Source organism: Macaca nemestrina, chromosome 1 (assembly GCF_043159975.1).
Source record: "Macaca nemestrina isolate mMacNem1 chromosome 1, mMacNem.hap1, whole genome shotgun sequence".
NCBI lineage: Eukaryota > Metazoa > Chordata > Mammalia > Primates > Cercopithecidae > Macaca > Macaca nemestrina.
Window position 1 is genome coordinate 25,944,103 of NC_092125.1, and position 17,569 is coordinate 25,961,671.

Consider the following 17,569-nt stretch of genomic DNA (forward strand, 5'->3'; position numbering starts at 1 on the left):
TCAGGAGACTGAGGCAGGAGAATAGCTTGAACCCAGGAGGCAGAGAATGCAGTGAGCCGAGATTGCGCCATTGCACTCCAGCCTGGGAGACAGAGCGAGGCTCCGTCTCAAAAATAAATAAATAAATAAATAAATAAATAAATAAATAAATAAATAAATAAAGTATTTGTTAAATGAACTGGGTCCCCCACCCACAGTGATTTTGCAGTTTTGATGGTGTATATTGCTTAGAAGCAGGGCGAGCCAGACAAGCCATCAGGAGGCAGCAAAGAGAGAACATTCTACAGAGGCAGAATTCACAAGTGCCAGCCGCTTCCAAGATTGGGTATGTGTCAGAGGACCCCAGAAAGCCCACCAAACTGGACCCTAGGGCCACCATCCACTCGGAAGATGATTTCAGTGGTAGCAGGTAAGGGGGTCAGGAAAAGGTGGGTTTCGTGCCCTGAGGTGGTTCTGAGTCTCAATGGTAACGATAATCTGCCTCTTGCCCTCTGACTTTGATTATGGGATAGAGAATTTATCTGTACATGGATAGACAGGGCATAGCTCCTATAAAAACTTTGGGTTAAGAGTGTTTCTTGGGCATGGTGAGAAGTAGGTCATTTAAACAGTTCTGAATTTAATTACCTTGGAGGAATTTATGAAAAATGCATGGATGAGTATTTGCAGGTGACTCTGGTATGGGCACTCCCCCATCAATTCTGCAGCAATCCACCCCTTTCTGCTCAGTCTCCCTCATTTTAGCCCATGGGAAGGGAGGTTGGCAATAGGGATATGGCTGCAGAAAATGGGAGAAAGGCAGAGGCACCCAACAAAGTCCACAGACCACAAGTCCAAGTACAAATTCACCATTTCCACAGCTATACACATACCAAAAACATTTAATCAGGTAAACAAAAATTCCAAATACACTGTTGCTTGTTTATAAATGTTGATTTATAATAATCCTAAACATTTTTTAACCTTAAAAAAATTATCCAAAGACTTCAAGTTAAATATATTTCAGGATTAGCCTGGGATTTTTGTTTTTCGAAGGTTGGTTTTTTAACTACTTCTGCATCCAGGGGTCTGTTATCAGAACACAACACAGTCCTCTGTCCCTTAAGCATGCAGGTTCCTTCCGCTGCTCTCGGTGTGACCTTGTCTGCCCCGGCCTGTGGTCCTCCCTAGGACTGTCTTTTCCTCTGGGAGGACTGACTCACTAGGGATTTGTGGTATTTCAAACTAATGAAAAAAGGAAAAACAAAAGTGGCATTTGATTCCTAAGCTATTAATACTGCCCAGGAAAATGCTTGCTGAGAGAAATGAACACAGCTTTGTGTATTGCATTCTAAAAATAACACTGACCAAAATTGTGCTTTTGTAATCTTGTGCAGATTTGAGTTTGTGCTTTGATATTTTCAAAGGAATCTTCAAGGTATTGGAAATACTTTGGAAGCCAAATACTTTCCAGTGAATCCAGTCACTTTCCTTGGGCCTTCAGTGTTTTTAGGTCTGGCTAGCAGATATTAAAATATCTCCCAACATCCTTGGTTTAAAACAGTTCTACCTACCTAATAAAGCTCTGCTGGCCTGTTCTACGATATTGATGACTCTTAACTATCCCTCATCTCCTTGGCCTGTAAGACTGGCTCCTTGCTTTTCTCAGCCCCTTGGCCAAGACTTGGAGTTTGGCTCTGACTCTGGCTTAACTTAGAGACCTCAGACAATGTCCCTGGATTCTGTGTCCCCTCTCCCAACCCGCAAGGACAGTATGGTCCTTCTTGTAGGCATATATGGCTGATGACAGCCATTCTCCTTTGCCTACAGTGAAAACGGTAATCTCCTCTCTCCCACGGGCTCCCTCTGGGGTTCTGCATATATTGTGGGTAGCATCCCTGCCCTGCCTCTTAGGGGCTTGGAGGATTAGGGATTCTGTGAACCCAAGAGCCACAGCCAGGCAGTCTCTTTGCCACTACAGGACAGAGCTGTCCTCAGCAACCAAGGGCATTTCTCAGGGAGAATGTCCTTTCTGGACTATGAGGAAGGTCAAGCTGTATTTGTGCTATGATATGGAAGTTTACACCAGGCCCCGGGGGTTTGATCATCTTTGACAGTCATTCAGGACAAATCAGAATGATTTTATCTTTGTACAAACAGGCCAGTAGCATAAAGGATAGACTTTTTCTTTCTTTTTTTGTTTTTTAGGTGGAGTTTTGCTCATTTCCCAGGCTGGAGTGCAATGGCGCGATCTCGGCTCACTGCAACCTCCACCGCCTGGGTTCAAGTGATTCTCCTGTCTCGGGCTCCCAAGTAGCTGGGATTACAGGTGCTCACCATCACGTGCAGCTAATTTTGTATTTTTAGTAGAGATGGGGTTTTTCCATATTGGTCAGGTTGGTCTTGAACTCCCGACCTCTGGTGATCTGCCCGTCTCGGCCCCCCAAAGTGCTGGGATTACAGGCTTGAGCCACCGCGCCCGGCCAAGGATAGACATTTTTAATAGAAAATCTCATTTTGGATCCCTTAGACCTCTGAAGTTCCAGAAGCTACTTAGCCTTTCCTCCCTGCTCTCTATTGACTTCTGTTCCTCACCACGTCCCTGCTTTCCCGAAAGTCCTTCCTTGCTGTGCAACAAATATGACAATTCCCAAGGTAACAACCTTTAATACCTCCCATCTAGGATAGCAGTTATATTTTCAAGATTCTCGCTTTGTTATAGAGATCCCTATAAAACAAGGATAACACACCCTGCCCACAGATACTGTGAAAAACACCAGTGGCTCAGCTTCAGCTGCACCCCAGGCATTGTGCTGATGCTTTCCAAGTATTTCCTCATAGAATCCAGACAATCGCCCTGCGACGGAGGCCTCCTTCAATTCTGTGTCTCCACATAGAAACAGATGACAAAACTTCCCTTCACAGATGAGGAAACTCATAAGTAGAAATACCAAGTGACTTGCTTGAAAACACCCAGGTAGTAAGTGGAAGTACAGGATCTGAGCTCATGACTTAACCAGACCTACTCTTCACCATCCTCACTATATCACATCTGCACTGGAGTGAAATGAGATAAAACATTTGGAAGTACCTAACACAGCACCAAACACATCATAGGCCCTCAAATGTCAAGCAGGTCAGGCCCACAGTAGGCATTCACATGCCAGCTCACTGCCTCCTCTGGATAGCCACATCATCCTCACAGTTCCTTCCAGACAGGACACAGCCAGGGCTCAAGGCTGGACACATGTCGTGAATATATCTTGTGGTCCATCCAGAGACATGTCTAATCTGCAAGTATCTAAGAGGCATATTGTCGGGATGGAAAATACTCATACAGGTCAACCTGAACAGACTAACAATCTGTCATTGTATCAAAGCACTTTTCCTCCCTCTCCTGTCTCAACCCAAATTCCTTAGCCTATCTATTGCAAATATTTAGTCTCACTGGTTGTTCAGTTGTTTACAGAAAGACCACATAGTAGCTCCTCAAATAAGAATCAAGGAACATTGGCACTAGATGGCCCTTGTCTTACACTCCTCAACTCTGCTTCTCCAGGAGCAGTGATCTACCTAAGATCACTCAGTGGCAATACCTGTGAACCTGGATGGGGTCATGCACGTAAGCAGGCTAGCCAGGTGGTCCTTGGTCACCAAGGCCGTGGACTACACCATGAGGGCAAAGGAATTCAAAACAAGAGCGCTGAGCCAGAGGCAAACAAGCTCTCAGGTTCATCCTTAGCTCTGCACAGCCACATCGCTGCCACCTAGTGTCCAAGGGCCTGAACTTCAGTCTTGGTGCCTCTGCCCGGGAAAATGGCTGTGTTGAGCTGTGCGTGTGCTCTGTAATGTGGGACTCCCAATGCCTTCCGGGTCAAAACAACCCCAAACCTGGTATCTGTGGCATAGCACAGGGACCCAGTAAGGCGGAAATCTCAATGAGAGAGACAGAGATGGGCAGCAGTCCTAAATGTGGTCTTGTCAAAATCAGAAGACACAGGACTGAGGTGTTTAAGCTAACAAGTAGCCAAATGTCCCATGTGCCACTGTCCATGTGGTCCCATCCGGAACTGCCATTGCATGGCAGTTTACAGCTAATGGACCTGGGTTTAGTGGGGGCACTGGGGGCTTCGACCTTCTGCACTAGTGGCAGATATCCTCAAAAATGCCTCTTGGGAACTTCAGAATGTGTGAAAATTCTTTTCCTTCTCCCCCACCCGCCCCTTCTCTCTCTCTCTGTCTCTAGCTGAATAAAGACAAATTTGAATTCCTGAATATGAAAAATATGGTTCTAGCTGCCAAATATCCTTCCAGACTTAGCTCAAACTGTCACCTACCTCCTGGAGCCATCCCTGACTCCGTAGTTGGAACTACCCACCTCCCTCCGAAGCCACACTTCTTTGTATAACCACGACTTGACTTTGCTAGTTATTAGAATCGGTATCCCTCAGGTCCTGCTCCCTAAGTCATAGTGCACACTGCAGTGGTATTGCCTACAGAGCCTAGCCTGGTGCTTTGCACACAGTGGATGTGCAGTGTCTGGTAGATGACTAAATGAATTGGACCTCAGTTAAAAAAGGGAAACACAGTGAATCATTTTGTGAAATGCAGTATTTCTAGATTTATTTAAATTCCATACTATCTCAGCTAGTGTGGGGTCAGTGGGGGAGTGGGAGGCTGTTTCAGGATTCTTTTCCTAGAGCCCAGTCTAGTACAGTCGGGAGCATTCTCCAACCCTCAGGTTTCAAAGCCAAGCCGCTGCACTCAAGAACGCCTGCACCTAACCAGCCACCCATCCTAGAGATAAAGGTCTCTCTGTCCTGCTCCACCTCTGTGCACACTAGTTGATCAGGAATATGGTCCCTTCAGAAAGTAGACAAGTGCTAGAAAAAATATATACAGGGAATATATATAGAAAACGTGAACCACACGCAGACGTAGGAATGCCATCCAGTGATGGAAGCGGAGTATCTGACCTGCACAGGTGAACCTGCCCTCTGCTCCTTCCCACTCCCATCCAAGAGCTAGGCCAGCGCCTGGCATCCAGTGACCCAGAATAGTTGTTGAGTTCAATCACCACAGGTAGCAAGACTCCAGTCCTCATGAAAGGTCTTTTACAAACTGCAGACCAGCGGACCAGCTAACCATTGGTTTCTGCCACACAACACAAAAACGCTACCTCACCAGGAGCTAGCTAGGCCCCAAAGAAAACAGCACAAGGGTAATTCACTTTCTAGAATAGCTGCCTCTTAGCAACCAGCAAGATCTCCTTGGAATCTACCTTCTGCCAACCAAAGCAGAGAAGTCCTGAACTTACTTAGTCATGCAGGCTCAAGGGCAGATGCAAGAGGAGATCCAATGGCTTCCCAAGTCATCACAGCGATTACTCCAGGACCAAACTTCAACTGCTGTTCCAACTCAAAGGGAGGAGAAGAGAGGTCTAACCATCCCAATCACATTCTTGGACTTCCCCTTCCGAGATGGTGACCCTGCCCCTCACGCATCTTGGTGGCTGGCATTCTATCCAGACTGTGCTCTGATGGACAGCGCAGACAAGGCCACAGAACCTTGATCTGGCTGCACTTCACATGTACGTGAGCAACCACGCTCCAAAGTTATACGAAGGTTGGTCCCTGGGTCTGCTTTTGTGTTTTACCTATCTCTGCTTTACAAATCCCGAGAACACCAAAGATCAGAGCCGGAAATGATCTTGGAGATCATTCAATCCAACTCCACTCCGTTTTCCCACTTTACAGAGGACCTAGAGAGGTGACAGGATGTCCCAAATGACATGTGCATACAAAGACAGAGCTGGGCCAATAACCCAGGTTGCTGCCTCTGGGCCCAGGGCTGCTTCTATCTTATTTTATGCCAGGCTTGTAATAATAGTAACTGTTGCTCTTGGGAGTGCGCCCTGCAGAGCCGAGGCCAGCTATTTTCACTGGTCACTCAAACATCACACATAGAATCTATTTAATGAGGCTTTCCCATGTGAACAAATTCCCTTCAATAACAACAGTTTCTCTATTTCCTGGCTGTGCTTGGCACTACAATCCCATTCAGTCCTGGTAAAACAGTGGTACATCTTAAATTGATTTTTTTTTTTTTAATTCTGGAAATGGAACACCTACTATCTGCCCTTCCTCTTGTCTTTTATAGTGGTTTCTCCCTTTTGAAATACCACAGAACTTGTCAGTAGGGAAGTGGGCAGGGTGGGCCGGTCAAGAGGCCTGTGGCTCTTCCTATTAGCACCAGCAGGTGGCGCCACTGAGGACCGCTTCGCCCTACTCCTGGGTGCTCGCTCTGCGGACCAGTCCTAGAACTGAGGGTCCCACACTGCCCGCATCAACCATGTAGAAGCACCAGGATGGTCGCGTGTCATTAGGAAGAAGTGCTGTGTCATCCTCCACAGTACACTGGGGAGGGTTGTCCTCCTGAGGCCTCTGGCACAGTGCACGGCTGGACTCCCGGCACACAGTGTGAAGAGGAGGAAATGATGCATGTGGGGGTCTCCTTCCAAGCCCTTCGTCTCTGGTCCTCCCATGCCCCACCTCCCAAAAAGCCACAGCCACATCTCTATATGTTTTTTTGTTTGTCTGTTTGTTTGTTTGGCTTTAGATGCTTCTGGTCCCATCACTGGGACCTAAAAGAAGCTCACATGTGGTCTCTGGAAACGCTGAAGCCGTGGGCTGTAGACATTATTTTCAGTCCTTGTCCTGGTGGCTGCACAGCAGATGCTGTTCCTTCCCTGTGTGTGGCCAGCTGTACACTGTGACGTGCTCCCAAGGCCGTGACACAGGCGGTGATGGGAACTCCTCCCCAGGCAGGCCTCTTGGGCTGCAGCCCCAGGGCACCCTGAGGCCCTCATCTCTGCTCGGCAGCTAAAACATCCCCTTCTTCAATGCTCTGCAACGGCAGCCTCTGGCTCGCAAGAGTTCTGCTGCCTCGGCGGCCCCCAAAGCCTGCTCCCGGGACAGTCCGTGCCGTGAGCAAGACCCCTGGCAAAGCCTCCTCCCCAAATAAGTTGATTTTGGCTTCGGCCTCAATGGCTTTGGCCAAGCTTGCTGCGTAACTGTCCAAGGACTTGTGTACTTCAGCTTTCACATGAAGAATCGAGTTCTTGGCAGCTTCTGAGGGAGAAGGCAGAAAAGAAAGTCAGCTGAGGAGCCAGGCCTGGGGACGACCTTGGGGACAAGCTGCTGCTGCTCCACCACCCCAGGGAGGGAGACAAACCGCAGTTAAGGGTGTGGGTTTCAAAGTTCGATTCCTAGGCCAAAAGCTTTGACTCCCTGACTTCCTACCTGGGAAATCTTAGAAAAAGTATCTAACTAGCCTCAGTTTCCTCATCTGTAAAGAGAAGATAATAAGACACCTCTTACTGCAAAAAGTTACTGTGATAACTAAAGGAGATAATTCTTTCTAAGATGTCTGGCCTATGTCTGGCCCATAGAAAAGACTTGATATTTTCTACTAATGCTAACCAACATTTTTACATCTTTGAAAGAGTATTCTGGTCTTCGAGCTCCCTGAAGCAGTGTAATATCTATGTCCATAAACTTCCACAAACCCTAATGTCACTCTCTCCTCTCCATATTTGCTCAGAGATTCCCCATGCAGAACCTCAAGGTTCCGAGCCATGCAGAACCTCAAGGCTGGACATGACATTACAGGTTCAAGCCCCCTCCCAGGATTAGGAGCCCTAAACTAAAATGAACAGAAGTGAGAGAGCGGGGAGCCCTTCAATTTCACACCCTGTGCCCTGTTACTATTAACTCATTCCCTATTTTCTCTGGACATTTCAGGGGAACAATTTATCCTCTCCTTACATTTTCTGGAGAGTAGGCAACCTGTACCCCACTCTCCAAGAGGGGAAGACTGGAGGGGCCTCCGGCCACTCTCTGCCCTGCCGCTCACTCGTGGAGGGGAGGACCCCCTGGCAGGGCCTTGCTCTTGCACCGCCTGGAGGGTGCCTTTGGAGCTGCCACGCCCACAAAACAGGCGTGATGGGGCAAGTGTGGTCCTACGTGGGCTGGAGGGTTGGGGAGCATTTCATTCATTTTTTCCTATAGAAGGGCAATGTATTATAAAGCCCATGAGGCTGCTCGCCCAGGCTCTGTTCTGTAATCTGCTTTGCCAGTGAAGCGAATGATCTGTTTTCCACCTCCGACCTCTGTGACAACCTCTCCATTCATTCTGAACTCAGGGAGGGGTGTGGAGATGAGATGTGATTAATTATGAACCTAAAACTCTGACAGAGGCCATATTTATTTCCATATTCAACATTTCTGAAGAGCCTCCTTACATGGCACAGCCCCTGGACTCCACCAAATCCATAGCCCAGTCATGCTGGTATCTGGATGGCTCTTGTCACTCTCCTAATCAGCATGTCTGGATGGGAAATGAATTCCAAGTTCCAGAGTAAACAACAGCGCTGGGGGTGAGTGGGGAAGAGATGGAGTGGAAAAACATAGGGATTGGTCTGCAGCAGAACTCATTCTCCTCACAGGACCCAAGGGCCATCACCGCTGTAGGAGCGATGCACAAGCAAGATGGCAGCTTCGGCCTCCAGTAAAGCAGACACACTCATTGGGCCATTATTTCATTTTCCACAGGAGGAAACTGAGGCTCGGGGAGAGCAGGTTCAGTTATAACCATACCTCACCCAGTATCTGGGCTGTGTGTATGAACACGTGTGCGGGGTGTGTGTGTGGGTGTGGAGTTTGACAGCCATTGGTTGCCCAGCCTTCGATGCTGCTTGCTCTGAGAGCTGGGTGCCTAAGGACTTAGGTGAGACCAACAGGGCTGGGAGTAACCAGGGAGTGGGCAAAGGGATGGAGCCCTGGCATATTCCGGGACGGGAGCCAGTCTGAGCCAAGGAATTGTCCTAAGATCCTTTCTGTTTCCCTATGTTTTCTTGAAGCAATCAGTCACAGAAACCAACCTTTGATTTGTTCCACTTCATCCTCAAATGTCACTGAGCTCCTTCTCTTGGGTGGGCAAGTGCAGTGACAGGGAGGGTTGTCATCAGACGTGTAGTCCTCAAGCAGCATCATATCTGTCCCTAAAACAACAGGCAGAATGCACATCTATAACTACCATCCAAAGTCTTCCTGGCCTCTTCTCCCCTCTCAACACCCCTTCCACCCCTCTCTCCCGTTCATCCAAACCCATCATCAAGGGCAGCTGACCGTGCCACAGCACGCACCCAAGAAACACCCGCCTGTCATCCCATTTCAGCGAGTTTGCAGACAGCCGGTGGGGCTGCTTCAGCCACACAGAAAATGCGGCCAAGTTATCTGAAGTAGGGGTTGTGTGCCTCAATGGCCAGACCCCAGAAGCACGGCATCTGCCAGCCCAGCGTGGAAGGGAAGTGGGGAGAAGGGCCGAGTGGAGGAGAGGGTCCTACTAAAAGGAACTTGATATTCTGAGTGATTCTTCTTACAGTCTGAATTTCTATCACCACAGTTAAAATATGTTGTACTAAATAAACACTTAAAGTTCCAAAACGTAGAGTTCTTTGGGGATCAAAAAATAATTGACAAATGTACCCCTAAAAAGCGGGGAAATAAAGATAGAAGGTCAGGGAAGTCCTCCTAGAGATAGGTGGGCAGAGCGGGCAGAGGGAGGAAGATGTAACAGAGGGAAGGGAGGGAAGGAAGGGCTGAAATGGGACACTCAATGGTGCTCTTGCCCCACACTAGGGCCAGTGTCAGATCCAGCCCCGTTCTTAGCTTCCAGCTTTCAACCCATCAAGGCCTGGAAGCTCAGAAAATAAGGAAGAAAGGGAAACCTAGAGCTCTTTAGATGCTGTTTCAGAGCACCTTGCAGAGGTGTGATTACCTGACATACAGAAGAAACGGTCCTCTGGGAGGTAGAATACGGTGGTTAAACACATAGGCTCAGGTCGGACAGACCTGGAATCACTGGCGGGTTATTTAATGCCTCAGTATCTTTCCATGTCTGTAAACCTGGGGTCATCATTCAGTCTACCTCACGGAGTTGTGGGGATTTTGAGTTAAGACATGTAAACATCCAGCACAGTGCTGGCACACAGCAAGGGCTAAATCGAGGGCCGTCATTCCTGATGAGGACACAGCGAAGAAAGGGCAGGGCTGAGATTCACACCAGGTCTGTGTGCCCTGAAGCCCACGCTCTTTCTTCTGCCTACAATGCTTTCCCCTCACTCCTTGCGCTGGGGCACCTGCCACGTATGCTTCAGCTTTCACCATCGCATGCTCAGAGCAGCCTCTCTAACTCCCCTACCCATAGCAGCCCACGGGCTCCCACCCCACTGGGGCTTCCCCTTTCACAGCTCTCAACACATTCATCATCTTTCAAAGCCAGTTGTATAGAGATGTAATTCACATGCCATGTAACCGACTCATTTAAAGTATACAATTCAATGACAATTGTATACTTTACAATCTTTATATACTTTACAGCTCGATATTTTATGAACTGAAGCTTCCACAACAGTGGCAGTTCACCACTGTGCCCCCAGCACCTGGCACAGGGTCCGGCCAAGGCAGGAACGTGGCAAATATCTGCTGAATGAATGAATGTGGCAGTGCCTCTGGATCCCTTTAGCTGTCTGAGAACAGAGAAGCAGTCTGGGGAGTAACAGAGACTTTCCTTAACTCACACGAGGGACTCAGGCCTAGAGGGCAGGGTGTGATCAGTGCTTCATATATGACTCGTGTGGTGCGGGGCCCTCTGGGTTGCCACGTAAGAAATTTTCCAAGGAAAATTCTCCATGACTAAGAGAGGTCACGGACTGGTCCCGGTGCCAACCCCAAGGCTCACTCCTGAGTTCCATGACACAGGCTCAGGCGCAGCCCTGGAGCACTCACGGGGAACAGGAAACACAGGTCAAGTCAGAGATGATTTTTCAAAGGCTCCCAAGGGCAGAGAGATGGAGAAGCTGGGAGCGGTAGACCCACGGCCAGGCTTGTGGCTTTGTGCTCCCGGCTTCAGCAGCACTCCCTCCAGGCGCCAGTGCACCAACAGCCAGACCGGGGATGGGCAGCAGGTGTGGCCAGACACCCTGGCTCTTCCTCAGCAATGTGGAGCCATGGGTGTGACTGACAGAGAGGCACTCCCTGCCTCTGCCCATGCACCTCTGCCCAGGGCCTCCTGCGGCTCTAACAGCGTGCTTCCAGCACAGGATACAGCATCTGCAGCTCCCCACATCCCCACCTCCCCGGTGCCATGGCTCTAATGCCAGGAAGCCGACCGCTCAGACAAGGAGCAGCCCTGGGTTTGCAAGATCCTTTAGGCAGAGGCTAAAGGGAGGGCTCCGCAGGACTTGTGGTGGAGATGTATTTCTACAGGGAGACTAAGTTTCATATCAAAGGACAGGGAGTGAGGCGACAAGGCCAGCTGACCTTGCTGGAGGGCTCCCTCTGTGCCAAGAACAAGATGAGTGCTGCACATTCATTAGGTCTCTCTCAATTCTCAGAGCTGCCCTGTGACAGGGATTAGTACCCCGATTTCACAGATGGGGAAAGTTGAGGGTTTGGGAGGAGATCATGCAACTTGCTTGAGATAACACAGCTCTTAAAAAGCCAACTGGAGACTGAAGACCAGGCAGGCTGACTCCAGGCCCTTCTGGGCCAGTGCTTATTATCATCATTTCTCATTTTAACTTTGCAAAGGCTTTCACTCACTTTCAACCCCCCAATAACACGGTGTGGCAGAGAGAACAGGAACTAAGAACTCCATTTTGTAGAGGAAGAAACTGAGACACAGGAAAGCTGAAAAGTCAAAGCCATGACTGGAAACCCAGACTTACGATTCTCACCTCCTACCCACTGTGGGAAATGCCCCTCGGCCAGCTCTTGAGCCTGCACTGGGGAAACGACATGGGGGAAACGCAACACCGGGAAAACGCGACAGACAAGAGGCTTATAAAGCACACAGGTTACCTGAGTCCTGGGAGCAGCTGAAGCCAGTGTCCCCCGTGCTGCTGCTGTGCCCCAGGGGCTGTCCGCCTGCCATGAGCGCTGTGAGGTGTGGGGACAGGCCCAGGTCTGAAAGACAAAATTGGCATTGACAACACAATCACACCCTGCAAGGAGAGGCCCCAGCCTCCGTTTCCCCACAGACCCATCTCCTGCCCTCCTGTTCGCCCTTGCAAAACTCACTCTCAACTCCCTGAAAAACAGGAGAGCTTAGCTGCTCCCTCCCAGCTCGTCCCTCTTTTCTGTCCCACTGTGTCAGCAGCACTCACTGGGTTCCCCCAAAGGGGAAACTCTCCTGACAATGTCAAACACCACCAAGGTGATGACAGAGGGCCAGGGAGCAAAATCAAAAAACAGACAAAACAGAACACCAAGGCAGGCAGGAGGGAAAATGTGAGGTGAGAAGATCTTCCTGTTAAAGATGGAGGGTTCCACCCCACACTTACCTCCTGAAATCCTACTTGAATTATCAAAGAGGGGTTTTTAAGAGGCTTACACCCCAAAGGAAGGAGAGAATTTTTGTCAGCTGGAAAGCAGATGGGTGAGAGTGATAAGCTGACCTGGAATGGAGAACTGAGGTTGGCAACGGGGAAGTTTAGGAGAAGCAGGCTTCACCAGGCTCCCAAAACTCAGGAACGGGGTTGGGGGGTAGGGGCCAGGAGAGAAAGTCTCCCCAAGAAGCAGCTGGCCCTTCTACTGCTCTTCCCCAGGCTAGGCCTCGGGCGCCAGAGCCCAGTGTTGGTAGAAGAGGACAGTGAGCCCTGGGCACAGGTGCACCAGAAGTGACACAGTGAAAACTGAGGGTATTGTGGAAATTTACGTATTAAATGGTGGGACCCTGGCCCCTTGTCCCACTTAACCTGGCCTGGAGACTGGAGAACTCTTCCCTGGGAAAATCCACCAAGCCTAGAGAAAAGACTCACAGGCACTGAGAGTCAGGCGCCTGTGAAATGGCCCTGCCAGACCAACCCCCAGTCAGGAAGCCTGCCTGCAACCCCACCACCCAGGGCTTCCCTGTGGTTTTCTAGGCCCTCGTTATTGGAGGTGAAGGAGTGCCCAAGGATCACTAGACATTTAAGAGAAGGTACTAGCGTGAAAGACAGAGATGGGAAAAAAGAAAAGAAAAATGGACCTCGGAAGATTCAATGCAGGGAGCTTAAGAAACCAAACAATATTACAATGGGTCATCCTCAGAATGTTAGGAAAATAAAAAAAGAGCTGCAGGCTACGAGAAAAGGAACATGGAGATAACAAAACGCTCTTAGAAATTAAAAACAAGGCACAAGAAGTCAAAGTCCTCAGATCTCATGAAGAAGATCCACTGCCTGGCAGATTCTGTGGTCTGTTGCAAAGGACACTCTTGCATTTTATGATACACTCACAGATAGGAGGAGACCCCATTCCTTCATTCTGCCCCAATTCTTCAGAGGTTACAAGGCAATAGAATGCACTTTCCCCTTCCTCCCTGGAGCCAAGGAGGACATGGGGTGGGCAGGAGGGGCGGTCACAGCAGGCTTCTCTCAGAACTTCCCTCTCCCTGCTTTTGCGAATCCTGCTTTTGCAAGGGGCCTTCCCCTTGACTGGGGGTTGCTGTAGGGAGCGGGGACCGGAAAGGCTCCAATCCTCTTCCCCACACATGACCATCCCCCCAAGGTCTCGGCCTGGGAACATGACTGTTCAGCAGGAGGCCTGGCTTAGGGAGCAGAGCCTGTGGGGGCATCGCCTGCCAGCTGGGATGGCTGAAGCCACAGCGGGTTTTGGACACCATCTCTGAGGCTGCAGTGAAGGCCAGGAACATGTCTTGGTCTGCACCAGTGGGAGGAATGGTCTGAGCCAGGCCAGGGTGGCTCAGCTAAAAGGTCTGGAAACGGGGCAGCCAGGTGGCATCCCTCTCCTCTGTGTTTATGCAGCATTTACCAGTGGAGCATTTACCAGTGGAGGGTGGAGACAATTACCCTGAGATTGTTCACATGAAACAATAGATTTACTGGCTAAGCCCAATCCAGCCCCTCAAGAAAAAAGCACAAAGGCACAGGCTGGGTGAATCAGGTTTGTGGCTCTCCAGAGGCATGCGGCGGGCAAAAGTCACAGTGCTCTGAGAAGCTGAAAGAACAGGGGCATGATTTACATTTGCAGGTACTTTGAGGTAACTGGAAGACCTCCTGATGCCACACACAGCAAAGGAACTTAGGAAGGCAAGGGAGTGAATCCAAAGGCTCTGGGGTCGCCCTCCCTGCCCTCGAGCTAGGCCCTCTCAAGGAAGAACCTGGAGCAAGGAGCTTTCCCCTGGACAAACGTGAGTCAGTGTCCTTCGCAGGAGATAACGGGAAAGGCTCCATGCCCAGGAGCTTCAAGGGTCTCGTAAGGGCGGCATTTGGAGGGGGTGCCCCCTGATACTGCCTGGGCCACCCTCCCTGGCTGGGTAGAGGGGTGGTGCTCGGGTTCTCCAGCCTTGGCTGGAGTGAAGGTTCTGGGTTGGCCAGCGGAAGGGCGGGTGGAGGGGCTGCCTGCGCTTTCTTCTGAAGCCTCTTCTTGACTCCCATTGCCAGTTGCCACAGTCAGCTTTGAATTGTGCTTTAGCATCCTAAGACCACCTGGTAGCATTTAGCGTCCATGCAGGGCTGACCTATCCGCCACATGGTGGCGCTGCGTGGCAACCTCCAGGAAGTCCAGAGATCTAAATTCCTAAGTGACCTTCCCCGTGGGAATTGGCTACGGAGACCTCACAAGCAGAAAGTATCTGGTGGCCCAGTGACATGTGGCACCCAGGGAAAGCCTAAGATTTTGTACTCCCTCACTTTGGGACAAACAGAACGAGAGAAGCAGAACCACTGATTATGGCTGAAATCTGTTAGATAGAAAGGACACACTGTCAAGCGCCCAGGAGACTCCTGACATCCAGGTCAGCTGGGAAGCGCCAGAAATGTGTGGGATTCTGCTTCTGCCTTTGCTCATATGTACTACTTTTAGGAGAGCTTATTCCATTTACTTTGGTTAAACCTTTCCAAGTGCCCATACAAATTGAGAGGAACAGAACCAAGAAAGAACCTCCAAGCTGCTTCTTGCTGGCTTTGAGACAGATCAGATCATCCTTCGTGCCTCTAGTTAACACTAAGGTGAGCCAGTGGCGGGGGAAGTGATTAGGGTTTCAGAATCTGCTGCATATCAACGCCTTGCCCATAGAGGGTGTGGTCAGCCCTGGCTCAGACAGAGGGACCAGGGACACAAGGCAGAGGCCAGGGCTCTCTCCTGCAGTCAGAAAGCCATGGACAGCGCAGGGTGAGTGGCTGGGCTGGGGCACCACATTCTGCTTTGGTTCCCACACTCTTACTGATGCTGCTGCCTCCTCCTGGGATCAGGACCTTCGGGGAAGAACAAGAGGAACCATCCCCCACCCCCGCCCCAGCTCCCATTCCGCGGAAAGGCCAATGACTTGGAACCCATCCCATAAGCTCTTCAGCCCAAAAGCATCCCACAAGCCTGCTTTCCCTCAATGAAGACGAGGCTGCCAGCTGCCTGGGATATGCCAAACCGACCACAGCTGGTGTTTTCCGCCTGTGCTCACAGCTTCACCAGCTCTTCCAGGACACTTGCAAGTGACTTGCATGGAAAATCTTGGCCCCAACAGCAGGTGTTTCTTTTTGTTCTATGAACCCTTTCCTGCTCCATTTTCTGTCCTCATTTTTTTCCTTCCTCATTTTAACTTCATTGATATAGAAAACATCTATTATTTTTTCCCTAGAAGACAAGGGATTTTACAAAACCTGAACTAATACATTAATCAGTGAGATGAAGCCCAACATTGAATGGACTGCTGGGTTCCAGGTCATATGTGAAAATGTGGGCTTGCAACTGGCAGCGGTGGGCATCTCAGTGGTTAAAATACTGAGATACACAGACATTTTTTTTCCTATGGTTAAAAGTCCCAGACTTCCTTCATCTCTTGGAAATAAAACTCCATCAGCCTGTGAAATAAATCAGTGATGCCAGTGTGTCTCATCGCCACATGGAAAGGATCTCCTGTCATCATTGCCACTGGGTGTGCATAATTAGAGTTATTATTTCTTTCGCCCTCTTGAGAAGAAAAGTGGAAGACAGACCTCTCTATTTCATGAAGAGGAGAAATTAACTAGAGTGGTTTGAAGAGTTGCCCAAAGTCATCTGGCAAGAGATGAGGACTGTGGTCCGAGCTGAATGTCCTCCAAATCTCTCTCCCAGTGGCTCGGCCAGGTGATGGTCTCCCTTCAACTTGGCCCTAAAAATCCAGCTACTTGACCTCAAAACTACACAGTAAAAATGCTAGAGGGAAGATCCACAAATGTGTCCTGAGTCAGTGGGAGAGGGCCAAAGAGGAAACAGGGTATTTGCATCATCTCAAAGTATCTCCTCCGTTGTATTTACTAATTACAATGGGAAAATCAGCAGCTTTGCTGTGGAGAAAGCTGACAGGCACCACCTTAACCGAGAGATCAAGGGCAACACAACTAGCAATAAGGCATATTGGCATATGTGCCCTCTGCTGTGATGTACAGGAAGGGCACATCACCCCTGTGGCATTCTTGCCAAAAATGGATAACCGCATTCTAATCTTGAGAAAGCATCAGATGAACACAAATTAAGGGGCACTCTACAAAATACCTGGTAAGTACTCTACAAAGCTGTCGATGTCATAAAAGACAAGGGAAGAATAAAGTATTGTCAAAGATTGACTAAAACAATATGGGATCCCGAGCTGGATCTTTGGACAAACAAAGGACATTAATGAAAAAACAGGTGAAATCTGAATCAAGTCTGTAGTTAATAGCACTGCCCCAATGTTAACGTTTTAGAGCTGATCACTGTGCTATGGTTTTTCAAGACAGTAACACGAGAGGAAGCTGGGTGTGTGGGAATTCTCTGTAGTGTTTTTCCACGTCTTCTCTAAATCTAAAATTATTTCAAAATAAAAAGTTTTAACAAAAAATGTAACTCCTAACTACAGTAATTCCTCCAGGTCCCATCAAAGATGGTGGGATTGTGTCCGGAAACCTGTGCACACTGGATCAGTCATCAGAGAAAGGAGCAGCCTCGCACATACAAGGCCATGTTTCAGTGGAGGGCTGAGGTTTGGCATGGACACCCCCTGGATTGTCTGGGACCATCTGAGGAGATCACTGATCTGTGAGCAGGAGGAGAATGGTTGAGGAGGAAGACAGCAGCTGAGGTGGGGAGGGGGCGCTGACAAGAGGAAACTTTGAAGGAAAGGATGTGGATGTGCCAAGAGAAGGTGGCCTGGTCCAATGCTTGGATTCTTTTACCTTTAGTAAAGAAGTAAATATACCCCAGGCCTGGCGTGGTGGCTCACACTTGTAATCTCAGCACTTTGGGAGGCTGAGGTGGGTGAATCACTTGAGGTCAGGAGTTTGAGAACAGCCTAGCCAATAAGGTGCAACCCTGTCTCTACTAAAAATATAAAAAGTAGTTGGCTGTGGTGGTGCGTGCCTATAATCCCAGCTACTTGGGAGGCTGAGGCACAAGAATCACCTGAATCAGGGAGACAGAGGTTGCAGTGAATGGAGATCGTGCCACTGCACTCCACCCTGGGCGACAGAGCAAGATCCTGTCTCAAAAAAAAAAAAAAAAGTAAAAGA

At 49.3% G+C, this 17,569-nt stretch overlaps 1 protein-coding gene across 6 annotated transcripts in view; it reads right to left on the reverse strand.

Moving 5' to 3' along the window:
* Window positions 1-863: 863 nt before the first annotated feature.
* LOC105492999 (G protein-coupled receptor 161) overlaps window positions 864-17,569 on the reverse strand; it is a 56,832-nt gene continuing 40,126 nt past the window's right edge. For 5 of the 6 annotated variants that reach the window (XM_011760415.2, XM_011760417.3, XM_011760416.3 and 2 more), the window contains 3 exons: window positions 11,904-12,008; window positions 8,921-9,040; window positions 864-7,109 (listed from right to left, as the gene is read on the reverse strand). In XM_011760415.2, coding sequence (XP_011758717.1) covers window positions 6,844-7,109; window positions 8,921-9,040; window positions 11,904-12,008 — 491 coding nt within the window. In that variant the 3' untranslated portion in view covers window positions 864-6,843. The remainder of the gene's footprint in view (window positions 7,110-8,920; window positions 9,041-11,903; window positions 12,009-17,569) is intronic. The other variant, XM_071075131.1, reaches the window with a different exon arrangement.